Genomic DNA, 23,601 nt, shown 5'->3' on the forward strand with positions numbered 1-23,601 from the left:
TGTGTACACTGTAATCCGCCCTGAGTCCCTTGCGGGATGAGGAGAAGGGCGGAATAGAAAAGATGTAAATAAATAAATAGAGAGAGGGAGAGACTGCATTGCCTTATCTCCAAGGCTAATCTAAAGCTTAGATAGACAGGGAAAGATTTGTTCTTTCTAAAAGACAAGAGCTCTGGATTAGGGTGAAGGATCCCTGGATCCCTTTGCCACTTGGGGAAAGGCTGACTCAGTAACTGGTGGAGAAGAGAAAGGAGAAATTATCTATTTGGTTTATCAATTGACTGTTCTGTTTGCAACTTTGAGAAAAAAAATCTTTTTTGATGTTCAGAACTTGTAATAGACTCAGTTACTGAGAATCTCAATCTTCTCAGGAAAAGTCACCGGCAGTTCATCCAGACATAGGGAACAGCACATCATAGTTTTGGTTTTATAAAAGTGTCTGGGTGTAACGGCACAAGTAGCTTCCCCCGCAGAAAAGTTTCACTTCTTAAGAATTCCGGGGAGAAGAGTCTCAAAGGTCTGGCAGGGAGGTCACAGCCTCTCAGCCTTACAGCATCTGAGGGAAACTGCCCTAAAAGGTTTCTACAGACCCAAATAACTCCAGCTGGAGAATCTGCAAGCCTTGACTGGTAGGTCTACTTGGGGCTCAAAACACAGTTTGAATCCGGTAGTAGAACCCACATCAGTAAGGTCTAGATCAGTGGTTCTCAACCTTCCTAATGTCACGACCCCTTAGTACAGGTCCTTATGTTATGGTGACCCCCAACCATAAAATTAGTTTTGTTGCTACTTCATAGCTGTCATTTTGCTGCTGTTATGAATAGTAATGTAAATATCTGGTATGCAGGAGGTATTTTCATTCACTGGACCTCGTTTGGCACAGATACCCAAAACGCCCACATTTGAATATTGGTGGGATTGGGGAGGGGGGTGATTTTGTCCTGTGGGAGTTATAGTTGCTGGGATTTATAGTTCACCTACAATCAAAGACTACTCTGAACTCTACCAATGATGGAAATGAACCAAACTTGGCACACAGAACTCCCATGACCAACGGAAAATACTGGAAGGGTTTGATGGGCATTGACCTTGAGTTTTGGAGTTGTAGTTCACCTACGTCCAGAGAGCACTGTGGACTCAAACAATGATGGATCTGGACCAAACTCTACACTAATACTCCATATGCTCAAATGTGAGCACTGGTGGAGATGGGGGAAATAGAATCTTGACATTTTGGGTGTGGGCAAAACAGACCTTGACATTTGGGAGTTGTAGTTATTGTGATTTATAGTTCACCTACAATCAAAGAGCACTCTGAACTCTACCAACGATGGAATTGAACCAAACTTGGCACACAGATTGGAAGGGTTTGGTGGGCATTGACCTTCAGTTTGGGAGTTGTAGTTCACCTACGTCCAGAGAGCACTGTGGACTCAAACAATGATGGATCTGGACCAAACTCTACACTAATACCCAATATGCCCAAATGTGAACACTGGTGGAGACCTTGACATTTGGGAGTTGTAGTTGCTGGGATTTATTGTGTGTCTACAATAAAAGAACATTCTGAACACTACCAATGATTGAATTGGGACAAACATCCCACACAGAACCTCCTGCAGACTCTGCGCTTAACCACAACCTTTGGCTTAACCACAACGCAACTACTTCCTATGTAGGTTTGAGCTCTGTATGACCTTTACATGTCACATCTTGTTTCTTAAAAACATTTTCTTCCGTGTTGCTCCTTTTCTACAGAGAAAGGGTATATTTCTCTTTTGCTGTTTATTTCATTCAAAGCCCCTTGCTTAGCATTTGCAAATTTCACTCAAAGACCTTTTCAATAATTCACCTACAATCAAAGAGTCCCTTGAACCCCACCAATGGTAGAGTTGCGCCAAACTCCCCACACGGAACCCCCATGACCAACAGAAAATACAGTGTTTTCTGATGGTCTTTGGCGACCCCTCTGACACCCCCTCACGACCACTCCAGGGGTCCCGACCCCCAGGTTGAGAAACACTGGTCTAGATAGTAGACAGCCTGGGAGAGGTTAAAAAAGGGTTTTCCTCTTAAAGTGAAAGAACAGTTAACGAAGACAGTTGCCTGTCCCTTGAGGACAAGAGTAAGGAAGCCATCAGTTGACTCAAAGCCTTGAAGCGTTTGTTTGACTCATTGAAGATTGGAGAAGTATCTGTTTAATTTGTTCAATAATAAAGGACTTTGTTAAATCATTAAAGACTCTAAGACCATTTCTACAGGAAAACCCTTGAGGGCCTCTCTTCGAGGCACCCTGGCTTCCCGCTGGGCTCAAAGTGCACTTCCTACTCAAAGTCAATTGTTACAGGCCCAGCGCATGACAGAACACCGACACTTTGGCAGGAAAATGAATGGAAAAGATATGCCTGGCTCCACCACAGAGTTGCATGTGAGAAAGATCTTGAAGTCCTCGTGGGCAACAAGCCGAACATGAGCCAAGAGTGTGATGCAGCAGCTGAAAAAGCCAATGGGATTCTGGGCTGCATCCAAAGGAGTCGAGTGTCCAGATCCAGGGAAGTCCTGGCGCCTCTCCCTTCTGCTTTACCTGGAATCATACAATGTCCAATTCCGGGCAAAGCAGTTCAAATAGGATATTGACTCTAAGCTGGAAGGAGTCCAAAGGAAGAGGGAGACTCAAAGGACCCAAGGTCTGGAGACTATAAATCCCTATGAAGAGGAGAGAGCCTCAGAAGAGAAGGTTAAGAGGAGTCATGAGAGCCACGTCTCAATACGTGAAAGGGTGTCCTAAGGGAGAGGGAGAGGCTTCCTTTCTGCAACCCTGGAAACTAGGACTCAATGGAGACATGGGTTCAAAAGACAGGGAACATGAGCCGTAAGAAGAGATGTTCAGCCGTGGAACTCTCTGCCTCAGAGTGTGGTGGAAACTCCTTCCTTGGAGGCATTTAAACACAGGCTGGATAACCATCTGTTGGGGGGGCTTGGATGGTGCTTTTCCTGCATGGCAGAAGGGGGTTGGACTGGGTGGCTCACGTGGTCTCTTTCAACTCTTGGATTCTATGACCCTCTGCCTAGGAGTCCCTCTGCGGAGGTCTTTGAGTGAAATTTGCAAACACTAAGCAAAGGGCTTTGAATGAAATTAACAGCAAAACAGAAATATACCCTTTCTCTGTAGAAAAGGAGCAACACGGAAGAAAATGTTTTTGAGAGACAAGATGTCCCATGTAGAAGTCATACACAGTTCAAGTCTACATAGGAAGTAGTTGTGTTGTGGTTAAGTTCAAAGGTTGCGGTTAAGCGCAGAGTCTGCAGGTACAAGAAGGTACTTTCCATCAAAAGGTCAAGGGAGAGGGGCTGGAAAGAGAGTACTTTCCATGAACAAAAAATGTTCTTGTTTATTTGAGTATAAAAGTCAGCAGAAAAAGAGGAGAGTCGCGGCAGTCACTTGAAGGGTAGCATCTGCGTATGCTGCCAGGCTGTCCGTCTTCTTCATGAAGAAACTAAAATAAACCTTGTTTTTTGATCTTTTTTGGGACTGTCTCCTTCCTCATGTGTCCCCGTGATGTGGACCTAAGAAGACCCAATTTAGGGTCTCAAAAAAAACCCTACAAATCCCAGGTTCGCATTGCATTGAGCCGTAGCCATTCAATTAGAGATGAGGAGCTCCAGAGGCTCCTTTGGCTTTGGCTCCGCACAAAGATGGCCGTACGACATGAATCTAATGCGTACCTTGATTCTGGAGAGGCAGTTCAGCCAAAAAAGGTGAGCATTAGATTCAAGTCAATAGGGTAAGAGGGCAACCCTTTGACCCAAGTTTGGCACATCCCAGAGGCGGTGCTTGCCAGGTCCTTGCTTGTGCCTGGTGCCGTGCCCTGATGTGTTGCCAAAAGGCATTCCTTACCAGTTCCTCATTGGTGGGCTCAATTGCTCACCCAAAATCAGATGGCAAAACCTTCCAGCCCTTCCCTCCTTGTTCCTGCCAGGGATCCCATCGCAGGAAGAGAAACAATGGCCTTGCCTTGGAAGTCAAACATGATCCCCCCCCCATAAGAGATAGTAACTTATAGTTTTGCTAAGGGCAAGGACACCAGGCTGGATAATCATAGAATCATAGAATCAAAGAGTTGGAAGAGACCTCATGGGCCATCCAGTCCAACCCCATCCTGCCAAGAAGCAGGAATATTGTATTCAAATCACCCCTGACAAATGGCCATCCAGCCTCTGCTTAAAAGCTTCCAAAGAAGGAGCCTCCACCACACTCCGGGGCAGAGAGTTCCACTGCTGAACGGCTCTCAGAGTCAGGAAGTTCTTCCTCATGTTCAGATGGAATCTCCTCTCTTGTAATTTGAAGCCATTGTTCCATTGCCTCCTAGTCTCCAGGGAAGCAGAAAACAAGCTGGCTCCCTCCTCCTCCATGTAGCTTCCTCTCACATATTGATACATGGCTATCATATCCCCTCTCAGCCTTCTCTTCTTCAGGCTAAACATGCCCAGCTCCCCAAGCCGCTCCTCATAGGGCTTGTTCTCCAGACCCTTGATCATTTTAGTCGCCCTCCTCTGGACACATTCCAGCTTGTCAATATCTCTCTTGAATTGTGGTGCCCAGAATTGGACACAGTATTCCAGATGTGGTCTAACCAAAGCAGAATAGAGGGGTAGCATTACTTCCTTAGATCTAGACACTATGCTCCTCTTGATGCCTGAGGCCAAAATCCCATTGGCTTTTTTTGCCGCCACATCACATTCCTGGCTCATGTTTAACTTGTTGTGCACGAGGATTCCAAGATCTTTTTCGCACGTACTGCTCTCGAGCCAGGCGTCCCCCATTCTATCTCTTTGCATTTCGTTTTTTCTGCCAAAGTGGAGTATCTTGCATTTGTCACTGTTGAACTTCATTTTGTTAGTTTTGGCCATTCATCTCTCTAATCTGTCAAGATCCCTTTGAATTCTGCTCCTGTCCTCTGGAGTATTGGCTCTCCCTCCCAATTTGGTGTCTGCAAACTTGATGATCCTGCCTTCTAGCCCTTCATCTAAGTCGTTAATAAAGATCCTGAACAGGACCGGGCCCAGGACGGAACCCTGAGGCACTCCACTTGTCACTTCTTTCCAAGATGAAGAGGAAGCATTAGTGAGCACTCTCTGTGTTCGTCCACTTAACCAATTACAGATCCACCTCACCGTAGTTTTGCCTCGCCCACATTGGACTAGTTTCCTTGCCAGAAGGTCATGGGGGACCTTGTCCAAGAAGACCTTCCTGAAATCCAGACACGCTCCACCCACGGCATCATTCCCCGCATCTACCCAGCTTGTAGTTCTATCGAAGAAAGAGATCAGATGAGTCTGGCATGACTTGTTTTTGATAAATCCATGTTGACTATTAGCGATGACTGCATTTGTTTCTAAGTGTTTGCAGACCGCTTCCTTAACAATCTTTTCCAGAATCTTGCCCGGTATCAACGTGGTTAAGCCTTGGTCAAATAATAAAGGTTAAGCCTTGGTCAAATTGGTGTGTATCATTTAATCAAGACTTTATGCCCTATTTTCATATGTTTATAGCAGAAGGTAACCAATTTATTACTGAAAATCATGCCACAAAAAATATTTGACTTTTTCCACCTGAGGCACACGTGGGCTCCTGATGGTCCCCCACCTCACAAACGAGGGACTCTCTTTCCCCCTCAGGGATAGATTTCCCTTTATGGACACTGGGGGAGGATAGTTAGGTTTACTCTCTGTATTATGATTTCTATATTTTCATATTTTCTCCTGTATTTCTATATTTCCCTTCATGTATTTGACCTGGCCCTGACCCTTTTGCCCCCTTCCCCTCTCTTTGAGGAAATTACATAAGGAAGTTGCCCTGCCTCTGAAAAAAGTCCCTTATCTTAGGACATTGCTTGCATGGAAAATAACAAAAATTATCTTTCTTGACTTCGGAGTCGGGCCATCAAGAGGATTTTTGCTTGGCAAACTTTTAATCATATATCAATGGGGGAAAGATGACCTTCGGAAAGTCCTTCTTCCCCCAACCCATTTTTCTTTCAAATCTCTCCACTAAAGACATTCACCAAAGTTTTCCCCTTTGTGCCCTATCTGATCGAAAAAGGAAAACCCAGATTAAGTGATCAATGCTTATCACAGACCCATCTCAAGACAATAAAGTTGGCTTCTCTGGCAGGCCAGTTCCGGACTCGATAAGCCTCCAGGATATTAAACTCCATAATCCACTCAAGAATGCATTGTTGCAACCCATATCAGGAAACAAGACCATAATTATTAACATTAATCCACCACACTTGACTGTAGGAAAAAACAATCCTTTTTTATTGATGAAAAAATGGTTACAAAATTGAGGAAAATACAAAGTCCAAAAAGCCACAGTAAAATTCAGCAGTCAGGAATATCTATGAACTAGATCAAAATTCCAAAAACAACACTATAAAAACCTGGAACCTGTTAGCATCTCACTAATCGTACTTGGAAACTAGAAGCCTCTGGGAATGCAGGCCATGGGAACTGGGAAATCTGCCAAGGTAATGCCTCAGTCTAAACGATGCTTGATCTAACGAGACAGCCCGGGGGGGGGGGGGGGGAGACACTTAAAACACACCAAAACCGCATTGAGTCGCCTGTTAAGGGCTGAAAAATGCGGTATAGAAATGAAGCAAATAAATAATAATAAATAAAACTAAAGAAACTGTTTCGGGACACGCCTCCAGGCTTTGAAGCCTCCTTTTCCTTTAATCTACTTGACCTTCACAGACTCTGTGATTCCCTCCTGTTTTTCCAAATCTGTCCTTTCCTATCATTAAAAAAGGAAGGTGGTAGCTCCTCTGGAGAGTTATTACCGCTTGATTCTGAAACATTCTCATCAGGATGTGTAGTTTCACTTTCCAAGCCACTGCCTTCAGAATCAACAGTTTCCAAACCATCAGGGAAAAATACATGTTGAGTAGCCTGTTGCATCACGAAATACAATCAGAGAATCAGGGTCAGGTTCACACGGAGGCTGAACCCCAACAGTATCCCTTCGTCCTGCCTCCCTTCCGATTCGCTGGAGCTTTGAGGCGGCAGGAGCCTCCTGATTGGCTCTGGTGCACCACGGAAGCCCTGTGATTGGCCCTGACGCATGGGGGACGGCCAAGCCTCCTTCCAGCTGTTTGCGCGTCAGCCAATCCCCTTCGAGCTGGGCGAGAGGGGGGAGCGGGAATTTTGAAACTCACAACTCTGTATTTTCTATAAAAATGGCCTTTATTTCTGTAACCACGTGCTCTGCTTGACGAATGATCGTGGCTTTGCATCCTAATAAACCTCGGTGGCACTTTCTTCAACTTTGGTGAGATTCTTTTTGGGAACTTAGGGAAAATAAATTGCTTAAAATTAGCCTTCTCTTTGCTCACCAATGTAGCGGTCCCTCCTTGGTGGGGCTGCAGGGTCTCTCATAGAATCATAGAATCAAAGAGTTGGAAGAGACCTCATGGGCCATCCAGTCCAACCCCATTCTGCCAAGAAGCAGGAATATTGCATTCAAATCACCCCTGAGAGATGGCCACCCAGCATCTGTTTCAAAGCCTCCAAAGAAGGAGCCTCCACCACACTCCGGGGCAGAGAGTTCCACTGCTGAACGGCTCTCACAGTCAGGAAGTTCTTCGTCATGTTCAGGTGGAATCTCCTCTCTTGTAGTTTGAAGCCATTGTTCCGCGTCCTAGTCTCCAAGGAAGCAGAAAACAAGCTTGCTCCCTCCTCCCTGTGGAGGGTCTCCTCTTGGGGTAGACCCTTCTAAAGTTCCTATCGACTTCACCTCTTCTCTTCTCTTCTCTTTGGAGCGTCTCTCTCTCTCTCCCCCCTCCTCCTCCGCTTAAGCTATGCATTCATCTCTCCAAGATACATAAACAGGACTCTCCAGTATAAATAGGATCTTCCCAAAAGCTCCTCCGCTACCTTGAAACAACAGCCTCCTCCTCCTCCTCCTCCTCCTCCTCCTGCCTGGGTGGCCTTGGACTGGAGGGCGTCCTGCTTTGGTTTCGCCAAATAATCAAATGGGGAAAGGGGATCTGGAGGATTTTCGGTTCCGGCCATTTGGAAGGCCTTTTGGGATGGAGCCAGGCATAGGTTGGCCCTCCTTTTGGCCCCTCCCAAGGAAAATTAATAATAATAATAATAATAATAATAATAGAATCCTAGAGTGGGAAGAGACCTCCTGGGCCATCATCCAGTCCAACCCCATTCTGCCAAGTAGCAGGAATATTGCATTCCAATCACCCCTGACAGATGGCCATCCAGCCTGTTTGAAAGCTTCCAAAGAAGGAGCCTCCACCACACTCCGAGGCAGAGAGTTCTATCAAAGCCCTTTTCTGGGCCGCGGGAGACTGCAGGCCTGCCCAGGATGCCTCCCGGGCATTCCAGGGTGACCGAACCTGCGCTTCCCCAAACTGCGGATACGGAAATCCCTCAGGTCCCCGTATCCGCGAGATGGTGGATCGGCTCCATTTTGATGGCATATTTTTCAGCTGAATCGCTAATAAAAACATATCGGTGGTGCTTCTTCAACTTTGGTGAGACTTTTTTCTGGGAATTTAGGGAAATAAAAATTGCTGAAAATCAGGCTTCTCTGTGCTCGCCAAAATAGCGATCCCTCTTTGGTGGGGTCTCTGGGTCTCTCCTCCTGGGGTAGACCCTCCTAAAGTTCTCATTGGCTTCAGAATCCTAGAATCCTAGAGTGGGAAGAGACCTCCTGGGCCCTCATCCAGTCCAACCCCATTCTGCCAAGAAGCAGGAAAATTGCATTCAAAGCACCCCTGACAGATGGCCATCCAGCCTCTGTTTCAAAGCTTCCAAAGAAGGAGCCTCCACCACACTCCTGGGGCAGAGAGTTCCACTGCTGAATGGCTCTCACAGTCAGGAAGTTCTCCCTCATCTTCAGATGGAATCTCCTCGCTTGGAGTTTGAAGCCATGGCTCCCTTGCATCCTAGTCTCCAGGGAAGCAGAAAACAAGCTTGCTCCCTCCTCCTCCTCCCTGTGGCTTCCTCTCACATATGTATACATGGCCCTCATCATGTCTCCTCTCAGCCTTCTCTTCTTCAAGCTAAACATGCCCAGCTCCTTAAGCCGCTCCTCATAGGGCTTGTTCTCCAGACCCTTGATCCTTTGAGTCGCACTCCTCTGGACACATTCCAGCTTAGAGTCAATATCTCTCTTGAATTGTGGTGCCCAGAATTGGACACAATATTCCAGGTGTGGTCTAACCAAAGCAGAATAGAGCATGGGGAGCAGGACTTCCCTAGATCTAGACACTAGGCTACTCTTGATGCCTGAGGCCAACATCCCATTGTTTTTTTTTGCCGCCACATCACATTCCTGGCTCATGTTTAACTTGCTGTCCACAAGGACTCATTATTATTATTATTGTTATTATTATTATTATTGGGTTGTTGTAGGTTTTTTTCAGGCTATATGGCCATGTTCTAGTGGCATTCTCTCCTGACGTTTCGCCTGCATCTGTGGCAAGCATCCTAAGAGGTCTGTTGGAACTTGGAAAAAGGGTTTATATATCTATGGAAAGACCAGGGTGGGACAAAGGACTCTTGTCTGCTGGAGCGAGGTGGGAATGTTTCAACTGACCACCTTGATTAGCATTTGATGGTCTGGCAGTGCCTGGGGCAATCTTTTGTTGAGAGGTGATTCGATGTCCTTGTAGGTTTTTTCAGGTTTTTTCAAACATTCCCACCTAGCTCCAGCAGACAAGAGTCCTTTGTTCCACCCTGGTCCTTCCACAGATATATAAACCCTTTTTCCTCGTTCCAACAGACCTCGCTACCTCTGAGGATGCTTGCCATAGATGCAGGCAAAACGTCAGGAGAGAATGCCACTAGAACATGACCATATAGCCTGAAAAAAACCTACAACAACCCAGTAATTCCAGCCTTGAAAGCCTTCGACAATACATTATTATTATTATTATTATTATTATTATTATTATTATTATGTCTATTTATTTTCCTGTGTCGTGGCAGATTGGGGTTGGGCTGGATGGCCCACCAGGTCTCTCCCAACTCTAGGATCCTAGGATTCCGTGGCTCTTGGAGTGTGAGAAAATGCCCCGGCCTCTTCCTTTCCCGCTCCAAGCGTGCCGAACCAAGAGGAAGGATTCCTTTTTAAAATCCACCCATTAAAGACAAATAAACCAGCGGTTCCGAGTTCCTTCCAGTGATTAGAACCAGACCTTTACCAGTTTTGCAGCCATTTAAAGTGTTACATTGGGGTTGGCGCCCAAAGTCAACATACTTATATTAAGGCAACTGAGCCCTAATCATCATCATCATCATCATCATCATCCCACTGCGGGGCTTTCGGTTGCAAAGACACTCTTCTCGGCTATTATTATTGAATTCCAAAGCGCTTTATTATTTTTCTTTTTAGCCGTGGGCCTGAAAACAATTAACCAGGAAATTCCAACTGCACCTGAAGGGTATTTATTGTGTTGCATTCCTAAGAGATGGGAAGGAAGTATAATAAGATGGCCCTCTTTGGGGTCTCTTCCAAGTCTAGGTTTATATTATTGTTGTTGTTGTTGTTGTTGTTGTTGTTGTTGCTCCCCATGCTCTATTCCGCTTTGGTTAGACCACTTTACCTGGAATATTGTGTCCAATTTTGGGCACCACAATTCAAGAGAGATATTGACTCTAAGCTGGAATGTGTCCAGAGGAAGAGGGTGACTCAAATGATCAAGGGTCTGGAGAACAAGCCCTATGAGGAGCGGCTTAAGGAGCTGGGCATGTTTAGCTTGAATGGTTATTGTGTCCAATTCTGGGAACCACAATTGAAGAGAGATCTTGACAAGCTGGAATGTGTCCAGAGGAGGGCGACTCAAAGGATCAAGGGCCTGGGGAACAAGCCCTATGAGGAGCGGCTTAAGGAGCTGGGCATGTTTAGCCTGAAGAAGAGAAGGCTGAGAGGAGACAGGATGATGGCCATGTATAAATATGTGAGAGGAAGCCACAGGGAGGAGGGAGCAGATCAAGGGTCTGGAGAACAAGCCCTCTGAGGAGCGGCTTAAGGAGCTGGGCATGTTTAGCTTGAATGGTTAGACCAGACCTGGAATATTGTGTCCAATTCTGGGCACCACAATTGAAGAGAGATGTTGACTCTAAGCTGGAATGTGTCCAGAGGAGGGCGACTCAAATGATCAAGCCACCCATAAACCAGGAAGACGTGCCCAGGCTTTCCCTTCCAGAAGTGAGGAGTCTTCTCGAATAGGTTCGACTCCCATCATCCCCAACCTGTGTGGAGGCTGCTTTGCCTCCCTCTTGGCTCTGGCCCCTTTGAGTCCTGCCTTGGCTTTCCTGGGAGGCTGTGTCCTGACCCAGATAAACAAAGGCTGGGGCTCACCAGCCACACGCCCTCTGCTTTCCTAACCTTTGGCTCCAGTCTGGCTTGTTGTTGTCCTTTCCTGGCCTCGCTTTGATCCGTTTGCCCTCGAAAACAGAGGAGCCAATGAGTTTGCATGCAAGCCTCCATTTGGTTTGGAAGCTCCCTGAAAGATTGCATGGGGATGAGTCTTCTGCACCATCAAAACATTTGCTGTCAAATGTAATGCACAGCAGCAAAAGGCGCTCTCGTTCTAATCCGCCCATTCCAGTTGCTGCCTGCCTAGAATTCCTTCTTCGAAAACAACAGGTTTAGAACATCCAAGTTTCTGGAAACAGAAAGGAAAAAACTGTTGCAGAATGAATCCTCTTCAGTGTCCCTGGTCCAATGCTATGGAGTTACAAGAGATTAGCTGTACAGGAGATTTTCCTAATTCCAACAGACCTCACTCCCTCTGAGGATGCTTGCCACAGATGCAGGCGAAACGTCAGGAGAGAATGCCTCTAGACCATGGCCATAAAGCCCGGAAAAACCTACAACAACCCAGTGATTCCGGCCATAAAAACATTCAACAATACATTATTATTATTATTATTATTATTATTATTATTATAATATTTATATATCTCTGGACATCTCATCACCTCTCAACGAAAGATTGATCCAGGCACAGTCAGCCCATTATATGCTAATCAAGGTGGTCAGTTGAGACATTCACACTTCGCTCCAACAGACAAGAGTCCTTTGTCCCACCCTGGTCATTCCACAGATATATAAACCCTTTTTCCTACTTCCAACAGACCTCACTACCTCTGAGGATGCTTGCCATAGATGCAGGTGAAACGTCAGGAGAGAATGCCTCTAGACCATGGCCATATAGCCCGGAAAAACCTACAACAACCCAGTGATTCCAGCCATGAAAGCCTTTGACAATACATCATTCAACCATACATTATTATTATTATTATTATTATTATTATATAATAATAAATATAGGAGATGTAGTTTGGCAAGGCCTTGACCCTTCTCTGCCAAAGGATGTAGATGCCTCCTCAAACTACAAATCTCAGCATTGCATAGCATTGAGCAATGGAAGGAGAGGACATCCCTCAGAGAAGAGATCCAGGGGCAGAACTACTGAATGCCTTCTTTGCCTCGGTCTTCTCACAAAAAGAAAGTCATCTTCAACCTCAGCAAGATGGAGCGGATGAGGGATTAGAGGACATCCAAACCCAAATTGGGAAACAAGTCGTCCAGGATTCCCTGGCTGCTCTCAATGAGCCCAAGTCCCCTTTCAGGGCCAGATCAACTCCACCCTAGAAGAGTATGGAAGGAACGAGCGGAAGGAAGTCATCTCGGAACCCTTGGCAATCATCTTGGAGAGTTCTTGGAGAACGGGAGAAGTTCCAGCAGATTGGAGGAGGGCCAAGGTGGTCCCCATCTTCAAGAAGGGAAACAAGGATGACCCAAACAATGACCCATGTCCGGTCAGTCTCACCTCGATACCAGGCAAGATTCTGGAAAAGATGGTCAAGGAAGTGGTCTGCAAACACTTAGAAACCAATGCGGTCATTGCTAAGAGTCAACATGGATTGATCCAAAACAAGTCATGCCAGACTCATCGGATCTCTTTTTTCGATAGAGCTACAAGCTGGGTAGATGCGGGGAATGATGCCGTGGGTGGAGCGTGTCTGGAAGGCCTTTGAGAAGGTCCCCCATGAGTCCAAGTCCCCTTTCAGGTCCAGATCAACGACACCCTAGAAGAGTATTGAAGGAACGAGCGGAAGGAAGTCATCTCGGAACCCTTGGCAATCATCTTTGAGAATTCTTGGAGAACGGGAGAAGTTCCAGCAGATTGGAGGAGGGCCAAAGTGGTCCCAATCTTCCAGAAGGGAAACAAGGATGACCCAAACAATGACCCATGTCCAGTCAGCCTCACGTCGATACCAGGCAAGATTCTGGAAAAGATGGTCAAGGAAGTGGTCTGCAAACACTTAGAATCCAATGCGGTCATCGCTAAGAGTCAACATGGATTGATCCAAAACAAGTCATGCCAGACTCATCGGATCTCTTTTTTCGATAGAGCTACAAGCTGGGTAGATGCGGGGAATGATGCTGTGGATGGAGCGTGCCTGGATTTCAGGAAGGCCTTCTTGGACAAGGTCCCCCATGACCTTCTGGCAAGGAAACGAGTCCAATGTGGGCGAGACAAAACTACGGTGAGGTGGATCTGGAATTGGTTAAGCGGAGGGTGATTCTCCCCAAGGCTTCCTCTTCTTCCTCCTGGAAAGAAGTGACAAGTGGAGTGCCACAAGCAGGGTTCCATCCTGGGCCCGGTCCTGATCAGGATCTTCATTCATGACTTAGATGATGAAGGGTGAGAAGGCAGGATCATCCAGTTTGCAGATGACACCAAATGGGGAGGGAGAGCCAAGACTCCAGAGGACAGGAGCAGGACTCAAAACCATCTTGACAGATTAGAGAGATCATGGGCCAAAACTCACAAAATGAAGTTCAAGAAGGACAAATGCAAGAGACTCCACTTTGGCAGGAAGAACGAAATGCAAAGAGACAGAATGGGGGACGACGAGGCTTGGCTCGAGAGCAGGACGTGCGAAAAAGATCTTGAAGTCCTCGTGGACAGGAAGGTGAACATGAGCCAGGAATGTGATGTGGCGGCAAAAAAAGCCAATGGGATGTTGGCCTGCATCAAGAGGAGCCTCGTGTCTAGGTCCAGGGAAGTCATGCTCCCCGTGCTCTATTCCGCCTTGGTTAGACCACTTGACCTGGAAGATTGTGTCCAATTCTGGGCACCACAATTCAAGAGAGATATTGACTCTAAGCTGGAATGTGTCCAGAGGAAGAGGGCGACTCAAATGATCAAGGGTCTGGAGACAAGCCCCTATGAGGAGCGGCTTAAGGAGCTGGGGCATGTTTAGCCTGAAGAAGAGAAGGCTGAGAGGAGATATGATGAGGGCCATGTATAAATATGTGAGACAGGAAGGAGGAAGCAAGCTTCCTTTCTGCTTCCCTGGAGACCAGGACGCAAGGGAGGAATGGCTTCAAACTACAAGAGAGGAGATTCCACCTGAAGATGAGGGAAGAACTTCCTGACTGTGAGAGTGGTTCAGCAGTGGAACTCTCTGCCCCGGAGGAATGTGGTGGAGGCTCCTTCTTTGGAGGCTTTGAAGCAGAGGCTGGGTGGCATCTGTCAGGGGTGCTTGAATGCAATATTCCTGCTTCTTGGCAGAAGGGGGTTGGACTGGATGGCCCATGAGGTCTCTCCCAACTCTTGGTTCTAGGATTCTAGGATGTATCTCTGTTGCAGAATGAATCCTCTTCAGTGTTCTTGGTTCAATGCTATGGAGTTACAGGGGATGTGGTTTGGCAAGGCCTTGACCCTTCTCTGCCAAAGGATGTAGATGCCTCCTCAAACTACAAATCTCAGCATTGCATAGCATTGAGCCATGGAAGGAGAAAGGACATCCCTCAGAGAAGAGATCCAGGGGCTCTTGAAGCAACTTCCCCTTTTGCACTGACTCAGCACTCAGCACTAGAATCATAGAATCCTAGAATCCTAGAGTGGGAAGAGACCCCATGGGCCATCATCCAGTCCAACCCCATTCTGCCAAGAAGCAGGAATATTGCATTCAAAATCACCCCTGACAGATGGCCATCCAGCCTCTGTTTCAAAGCCTCCAAAGGAGGAGCCTCCACCACACTCCTCCGGGGCAGAGAGTTCCACTGCTGAACAGCTCTCAGTCATGGGCCATCATCCAGTCAACCCCATTCTGCCAAGAAGCAGGAATATTGCATTCAAAGCACCCCTGACAGATGGCCACCCAGCCCCTGTTTCAAAGCTTCCAAAGAAGGAGCCTCCACCACACTCCTTCCGGGGCAGAGAGTTCCACTGCTGAACGCGGCTCTCACAGTCAGGAAGTTATAGAATCCTAGAATCCTAGAGTTGGAAGAGACCTCCTGGGCCATCCTCCAGTCTAACCCCATTCTGCCAAGAAGCAGGAATATTGCATTCAAAGCACCCCAGACAGATGGCCCCTCCAGCCTCTGTTTCAAAGCCTCCAAAGGAGGAGCCTCCACCACACTCCCTCCGGGGCAGAGAGTTCCACTGCTGAACGGCTCTCACAGTCAGGAAGTTCTTCCTCGTGTTCAGGTGGAATCTCCTCTCTTGTATTTTGAAGCCATTCCTCCATTGCATCCTAGTCTCTCTCCAGGGAAGCAGAAAGGAAGCTTGCTCCCTCCTCCTCCCTGTGGCTTCCTCTCACATATTTATACTTACTTACTTACTTAGGCGATCCCTCGTTTTCCAAGGAGGATTGTCTTCCAGTATTCTTGTGGGTCCATATGTGCCTGTGGAGCCGTATTCTTGCTCTGCATGTTCTTCTGCAGTGAGGGCATTCGTTTCCAGGTGGAAGGCGGTCTCGGTTGGGGTTGGCTTGACGCGCCTTCCTCTTGCACGCTTCTCCCTTTCGCCCTCCACTTGTGCCTCTTCAAATTCTTCAGCACTGCTGGTCACAGCTGACCTCCAGCTGGAGCACTCACGGGCCAGGGCTTCCCAGTTCTCAGTGTCTATGCCAGAGTTTTTAAGGTTGGCTTTGAGCCCGTCCTTTAAATCTCTTTTCCTGTCCTCCAACATTCCGTTTTCCGTCTTAAGTTCAGAGTAGAGCAACTGCTTTGGGAGACGGTGGACAGGCATCTGGAAAATGTGGCCGTCCAGTGGAGTTGATGGCAGAGGAGCATCGCTTCAATGCTGGTGGTCTTTGCTTCTTCCAGCACGCTGATGTTTCCCACCTGTCCTTCCCAAGAGATTTACAGGATTTTCCAGAGGCAGTGCTGATGGAATCGTTCCAGGAGTTGCATGTGACGTCTGTAGACAGTCCACGTCTCACAGGCATAGAGCAGGGTTGGGAGGACAATAGCTCTATAAACAAGCACCTTGGTCTCCTACGGATACATATTTATACACGGCCCCTCACCATGTCTCCTCTCATCCTTTTCTTCAGGCTAAACATGCCCAGCTCCTTAAGCCGCTCCTCATAGGGCTTGTTTCAGCCGAGTTTGTGGCAGCCACAGAAACAGGGGCAGCTCAACCCATTCCGCAAAGTAAGCCTTTGCAGTAGAGTTGATTTTGCCCAGGGGTGCCTCTTGAGGCGCTCTTTAGGGAAAATAGACCTTTACATATGTGAGTTGTAGTTACTGGGATTATAGTTCACCTACAATCAAAGAGCATTCTTAACTCCACTTACTACAAGATAGGCACACTGAACTCCAATGGACCAACAGAAAATACTGACCAGCAGAATTCTGGAAGTGGCATGACCTTCAGTTGGGAGTTGTAGTTCACCTACATCAGAGAGCATGTGGGACTCAAACATGATGGATGTGGACCAAACTTGGCAGGAATACTCAATATGCCCAAATATGAATACTGATGGAGTTTGGGGGGCATTTTGGGGAGTTGTAGTTGCTGGGATGTATAGTTCACCTACAATCTAAGAGCATTCTGAACTCCAACCAATGATGGAATTGAACCAAATATGGCACACAGAACTCCCCACGACGACAGAAAATATAGATCAGTGATTGCAATGCCCCCACATTCAGCAAACATCCTGGACATAGCGACCTGACATATGCGAGTTGTAGTTACTGGAGAATAGTTCACCTACAATCAAAGAGCATTCTGAACTCCACCAAGGATGGAATTGAAACCAAATATGGCACACAGAACTCTCACGACGAAAACAGAAAATATAGATCAGTGATTGGTGGGGGGGGGGGCGCTCTTGAGGGAAAATAGACCTTGACATATGCGAGTTGTAGTTACTGGGATGTATAGTTCACCTACAATCAAAGAGCATTCTGACTCCACCAATGATTGAAAACCAAATATGGCACACAGAACTCCCACGACGAACAGATAATATAGATCAGTGATTGGCTGGGGGGGGCGCTCTTGAGGGAAAATAGACCTTGACATATGCAAGTTGTAGTTACTGGGATGTATAGTTCACCTATAATCAAAGAGCATTCTGAACTCCACCAATGATGGAATTGAACCAAATATGCACACACAACTCCCACGATGAACAGAAAATATATATCAATGATTGGCTGGGGGGGCGCTCTTGGGGAAAATAGACCTTGACATATGCGAGTTGTAGTTACTGGGATGTATAGTTCACCTACAATCAAAGAGCATTCTGAACTCCACCAATGATGGAATTGAACCAGATATGGCACACAGAACTCCACAATGAACAGAAAAAATATATCATTGATTGGGGTGGGGGGGGGGGGCGCCAAAATACTGTTTGCTTACCATTGAAAATTTCCTAGGGAACATGAAACAACCAAGTTTCTGGAAGAGAGCCACCCTTTGCAAAGTCAGGACCGCACAATCACTTTCCAACCAGGAATAGAGCATTTTCAATAAGGGCCAAAGAGGTTAGGGTTAGGGGCGTCTATTTGGACCCTCTGACCACCACCATAGAGAGAGAGAGAGAGAGAGAGAGAGAGAGAGAGAGAGAGAGCCATTGGGTGTCCTATCAACCTTTCTCCATGCTTCCCATGTTTGATAGTTTGGCCTCTGTTTGCAGGAAATCAATAATGTTGGTGTGCAAACCTTGTCTCCCACCAGCCTTCTTTTGCACAGTCTGAACTGGAGAGGAATATTAACCAAGCATTGTGTAGTCCAGCCAAGCCACCGAACGCACCACCCAATGCATGCGCTTGGTGCATCTTTGCATGGGAGCTTCCCTAGCTTTGCTTTGGGTTCCAAATCTGGATAGAATTGCATTTATATCTCAACCTTCCTCATGCCGCGACCCCTTAATCCAGTTCCTCGTGTTGTGGTGACCCCCAACCATAACATTATTTTTGCTGCTACTTCACAACTATCATTTTGCTATTGTTATGAATCGTATATAAATATCTGATATGCAGGATGTATTTTCACTCACCGGACCAAATTGGGCACAAATACCCGATATGCCCAATCTCAATACTGGTGGGGTTGCCCCCCCTTCCCCCCAACCCCACCAGTATTGAGATTTGGGCATATCGGGTATTGTGCCCAATTTGTTCCGGTGGAGTTCAGGATGCTCTTAGGTGAACTATAAATCCAAGCAATTACAACTCCCAAATGACAAAATCAATCAACCCCCCCCCCCCCCCCGGGTGATTGATTTTGTCATTTGGGAGTTGTAATTGCTGGGATTTATAGTTCCCCTAAGAGCATCCTGAACTCCACCAATGATGGAATTGAACCAAACTTGGCACAAATCAGAAGTCCCGTGACCAACAGAAAATACTGGAAGGATTCGGTGGGGCATTGACCTTGAGTTTTGGAGTTATACTTCACCTACATCCAGAGACAGAGTATTTTGGAGCCCCCCCCCCCCCCCCCACCAATCATTGATATATATTTTCTGTTCGTCGTGAGAGTTCTGTGTGCCATATTTGGTTCAATTCCATCCTTGGTGGAGTTCAGAATGCTCTTTGATTGTAGGTGAACTATACATCCCAGTAACTACAACTTGCATATGTCAAGGTCTATTTTCCCCCAAGAGCACCCCCCCCCCCCCAACCAATCACTGATACATATTTTCGGTTCGTCGTGGGAGTTCTGTGTGCCATATTTGGTTCAGTTCCATCATTGGTGGAGTTCAGAATGCTCTTTGATTGTAGGTGAACTATACATCCCGAGTAACTACAACACGCATATGTCAAGGTCTATTTTCCCCAAGAGCGCCCCCCCCCCCCCAACCAATCACCGATATATATTTTCTGTTTGTCGTGGGAGTTCTGTGTGCCATATTTGGTTCAATTCCATCATTGTGGAGTTCAGAATGCTCTTTGATTGTAGGTGAACTATACATCCCAGTAACTACAACTGGCTTATGTCAAGGTCTATTTTCCCCCAAGAGCGCCCCCCCCCCCCCCCAGCCAATCATTGATATATATTTTCTGTTCGTCGTGGGAGTTCTGTGTTCCTATTTGGTTCAATTCCATCCTTGGTGGAGTTCAGAATGCTCTTTGATTGTAAGTGAACTATACATCCCAGTAACTACAACTCACATACGTCAAGGTCTATTTTCCCCCAAGAGCACCTCAAGAGCGCCCCTGGGCAACATCAACTCTACCGCAAAGGCTTACTTTGCAGAATGGTTGAGCCGCCCCTGTCCAGAGATCACCATGGATTCAAACAATGATAGATCTGGACCAAACTTGGCACGAATACTCAATATGCCCAAATGTGAACACTACTGAAGTTTGGGGAAAATAGACCTTGACCATTGTGAGTTGTAGTTACCGGGATTTATCGTTCACCTACAATCTAAGAGTATTCTGAATTCCACTAACAATAGAATTGGGCACACAGAACCCCCATGACCAACAGAAAATACTGTGTTTTCTGTTGGTCTTTGGCGACCCCTCTGATGCCCCCTCACGACCCACCCCCAGGGGTCCCGACCCCCAGGTTGAGAAACGCTGATCTACACGAAAGTGAGTAATATGAGCTGAGGGGCCACTCCTCAAGTGGTGGTCGAGGGGCATTTACAGAGGCGCCTCTGCACCCCTGGCAAAAAAAGTGTACCGCGACCGCTTACTTTGCGTAATGGATGAGCCGCCCCTGGGCGTACGTGACGGAGAGTTCCTATAGCCCACGTCTGGCTGGTTTGGCTTGTGAGTGACAAGCTCACTTTTCCCATTGCTTTTACAACGGCCCGGTTTCTCTTCCCGCTTCCTCCCATTCCTGCCGTTCACATCCTACAGGAAATTGCTTTGCGTGCAGTTGGCACCAAGCAGAAAAACGGGGTCAAAAGGGAGCTTATCTTCCTCTTTCCAATCATTTGCCAAATATTCCTTTCTCCCAGGCCTGGGCCAACTTTGGCCCTCCAGTTGTTTAGAACTCTAACTCCCATCATTCCTAACAGCCCACCGTTTGGGACTTCAAGTTCAAGACAAATGGAGGGTCAAAGTTGGCCCAGGTCTGCTTTAGGGTTAGCCAGAAAGAGGAGAGACCTTGCTTCCCTGCCCAAACGCTTCCATCCTGTGCCATGATTTGCAGGAAAAGGCAGGCAAATACGCGATTGCATAAGCGCATGCAAAAAAGGGTTCCTCTTTGGGGGGCTGGGACTCGTAGAATATACTGCCACCAAATTGCAATTTGGAGAAAAGAGAGTTTCCCAGTATTAAAAAAAACTCTAAAATTACAAGAGCAAAACAACAGAGAGGAAACAATCAGTGACATCTAATCACCTCTCAACAAAAGATTGCCCCAGGCACTGCCATCAAATGCCAAGGTGGGACAAAGGACTCTTGTCTGTTGGAGCAAGGTGTGAATGTTTCAACTGACCACCTTGATTAACATATAATGGCCTGACAGTGCCTGGAGCAAGCTTTTGTTGAGAGGTGATTAGATGTTCCTGATTGTTTCCTCTCTGTTGTTGTCCTGTTCTAATTTTAGAGGTTTTTTTTAAAATACTGGTAGCCAGATTTTGTTCAGAGAGGAAACAAACAAACTCTAAAATTACAACAGCACAACAACAGAGAGGAAACAATCAGGCAATTCTAATCACCTCTCAACAAAAGATTGCTCCAGGCACTGCCAGGCCATCCAATGCTAATCAAGGTGGTCAGTTGAAACATTCACCCCTAGCTCCAGCAGACAAGAGTCCTTTCCCCACCCTGGTTATTCCACAGATATATAACCCCTTTTTCCTAGTTCCAACAGACTTCACTACCTCTGAGGATGCTTGCCATAGATGCAGGCAAAACGTCAGGAGAGAATGCCTCTAGAACATGGCCATATAACCCGAAAAAACCTACAACAACCCAGTGATTCCGGCCATAAAATCCTTCGACAGTACAATGTAATATTTGTTTGTGGGACAAACAAGGACATCTAATCACCTCTCAACAAAAGATTGCCCCAGGCACTGCCAAGCCATCAAATGCTAATCAAGGCGGTCATTTGAAACATTCACACCTAGATCCAACAAACAAGAGTCCTTGGTCCCACTCTGGTCATTCCACAGATATATAAACCCCCTTTCCTACTTCCAGCAGACCTCACTACCTCTGAGGATGCTTGCCACAGATGCAGGCAAAATGTCAGGAGAAAATGCCACTAGAACATGGCCATATAGCCCGAAAAAACCTACAACAACCCAGACTTTCCCAGACTTTCCCAAATGCTTTACAATACCATACGGTGCTCCTGTGAGGAAAGAAGGAAGAAAGGAAGGAAAGAAGGAAAAGGTAAGGAGAGAGGGAGGAAAGGAAAGAAGGAAGGAAGAAGGGAGGGAAAGAAAGAAGGAGGGGAAGGAAAAGGAAAGGAGAGAGGGAGGAAAGGAAGGAAGGAAGGAAGGAAAAGGGAAGGAAAGAAAGAAGGGAAGGAAAAGGAAAGTAGAGAGGAAGGAAAGAAAGAAAGGAAGAAAGGAAAAGAGAAGGAGGAAAGAAAGGAAGGAAGGAAAAGGGAAGGTGGAAGGAAGGGAGGGAGGGAAGGAAAGAAGGAAGGGAAGGAAAAGGAAAGGAGAGAGGGAGGAAGGAAGGAAGGAAGAAGGGAGGGAAAGAAAGAAGGAGGGGAAGGAAAAGGAAAGGAGAGAGGGAGGAAAGGAAGGAAGGAAGGAAGGAAAAGGGAAGGAAAGAAAGAAGGAAGGGAAGGAAAAGGAAAGTGGAGAGGAAGGAAAGAAAGGAAGGAAGGAAGGAAAAGAGAAGGAGGGAGGGAAGGAAAGAAGGAAGGGAAGGAAAAGGAAAGGAGAGAGGGAGGAAAGGAAGGAAGGAAGGAAGAAGGGAGGGAAAGAAAGAAGGAGGGGAAGGAAAAGGAAAGGAGAGAGGGAGGAAAGAAAGGCAGGAAGGAAAAGGGAAGGAAAGAAAGAAGGAAGGGAAGGAAAAGGAAAGTAGAGAGGAAGGAAAGAAAGAAAGGAAAAGGGAAGGAGGAAGGAAGGAAAGAAGGAAGGGAAGGAAAAGGAAAGGATAGAGGGAAGGATAGAGGGAAGGAAGGAAGGAAGGAAGGAAGGAAGGAAGGAAGGAAGGAGAGAAGCGGAAGTGGGGGGGGGGGGGGAGAAGGGCACTTACGATCATGATGAGGGTGGCCAGGAACTCGGCCAGGGCCTCCTTGGCCAGCTTGTTCCGGAGGGCGAGCCTCCTCTTCCAGCTCCTCTCCTTCTTCCCTCCGCTCCTTCCTCCCATCCTTCCTTTGCTCCCTTCCCTCCTTCTCCTCCTCCGACCGACCGACCGAGGCCCAAATCTGCAAATCCCTTTCTGCTTCCGATGAACTTTGTCTCCCTGGAAATGTCGAAATGGGGCAGGCCAGCCCTGCGGCGGTGGCTGTGTGCCTTCAGGAAGCCCACTCTGAGTCAGAGTCATGCGCTGCCTCTGGGGCTGGCACGAGCACTCAGGGGGCTGGGGTGTGGGCAGAGGGGGCACCCCAACCCTGGCCCACGGCCCTCCACCTGCCCGGCCCTGACACCTGGCCCTCGGGACCGCCTCCACCTTTCCCCCAAAGGAGCATCCCAGGCCGAGAGAGGAGGAGGAGGAGGAGGCCTCTTATACAACCCAGCGGAGGATACCTGCGGCTTCTGGCTCTCGAGCGGAGGCTTTGGGCGGAGAGGAAACGCCTCACCTGGGCAGGTGGAAGCAGGAGGCGGCGGCGGAATGCCAGGTGAAGGGTGGGCGGGCGGGCAGGCAGGCAGCTCCAAAGGCCCAGGTGGCACCGGAGGAGGGAAGCTGATCCGGCCTGGGCAGCCGGCCATCCCGGCCTGTCCAGGCTGGCAAGGCAAGGCGGTGCCTTCCCTCCCCCTTGGCTCTTTTTTTTTTGTCGTGTCAGGAGCAAGTCGCTTCTGATGTGAGAGAATTGGCCGTCTGCAAGGACGTTGCCCAGGGGACATTGCCTGGATGATTTGATGTGGGAGGCTTCTCTCATGTCCCCTTTGCATGAAGAGCTGGAGCTGACAGAGGGAGCTCATCCACCTCTCCCCGGATTCGAACCTGCGACCTGTCGGTCTTCAGTCCTGCCGGCACAAGGGGGCTCCTCCCCCTTGGCTGAGAGAGTGTGACTCACCCCCTTCCTTCCTTCCTTCCTTCCTTCCTTCCTTCCTTCCTTCCTTCCAGCCTTCCATCTTCCTTCCTTCTATCTTCCAGGTCTTCATGGTCTTGATTCAACTGCCTTCCTCTGAGGCCAAAAGAGTGTGACTGGGAAGGATGGAGGG

At 47.5% G+C, this 23,601-nt stretch overlaps 2 protein-coding genes across 2 annotated transcripts in view; one reads left to right on the forward strand and one right to left on the reverse strand.

Annotated features, from left to right (window-relative positions):
* Window positions 1–22,841, reverse strand: part of AQP9 (aquaporin 9) — a 43,183-nt gene extending 20,342 nt beyond the window's left edge. The window contains exon 1 of the mRNA XM_060755811.2: window positions 22,469–22,841. Coding sequence (XP_060611794.2) covers window positions 22,469–22,759 — 291 coding nt within the window. The 5' untranslated portion in view covers window positions 22,760–22,841. The remainder of the gene's footprint in view (window positions 1–22,468) is intronic.
* Window positions 22,842–22,859: 18 nt separating this feature from the next.
* ALDH1A2 (aldehyde dehydrogenase 1 family member A2) overlaps window positions 22,860–23,601 on the forward strand; it is a 73,482-nt gene continuing 72,740 nt past the window's right edge. The window contains exon 1 of the mRNA XM_060755810.2: window positions 22,860–23,054. The gene's annotated coding sequence lies outside the window, so the exon portion shown is untranslated. The remainder of the gene's footprint in view (window positions 23,055–23,601) is intronic.

This window comes from Anolis sagrei, chromosome 9 (genome assembly GCF_037176765.1).
Source record: "Anolis sagrei isolate rAnoSag1 chromosome 9, rAnoSag1.mat, whole genome shotgun sequence".
Classification (NCBI taxonomy): Eukaryota; Metazoa; Chordata; class Lepidosauria; order Squamata; family Dactyloidae; genus Anolis; species Anolis sagrei.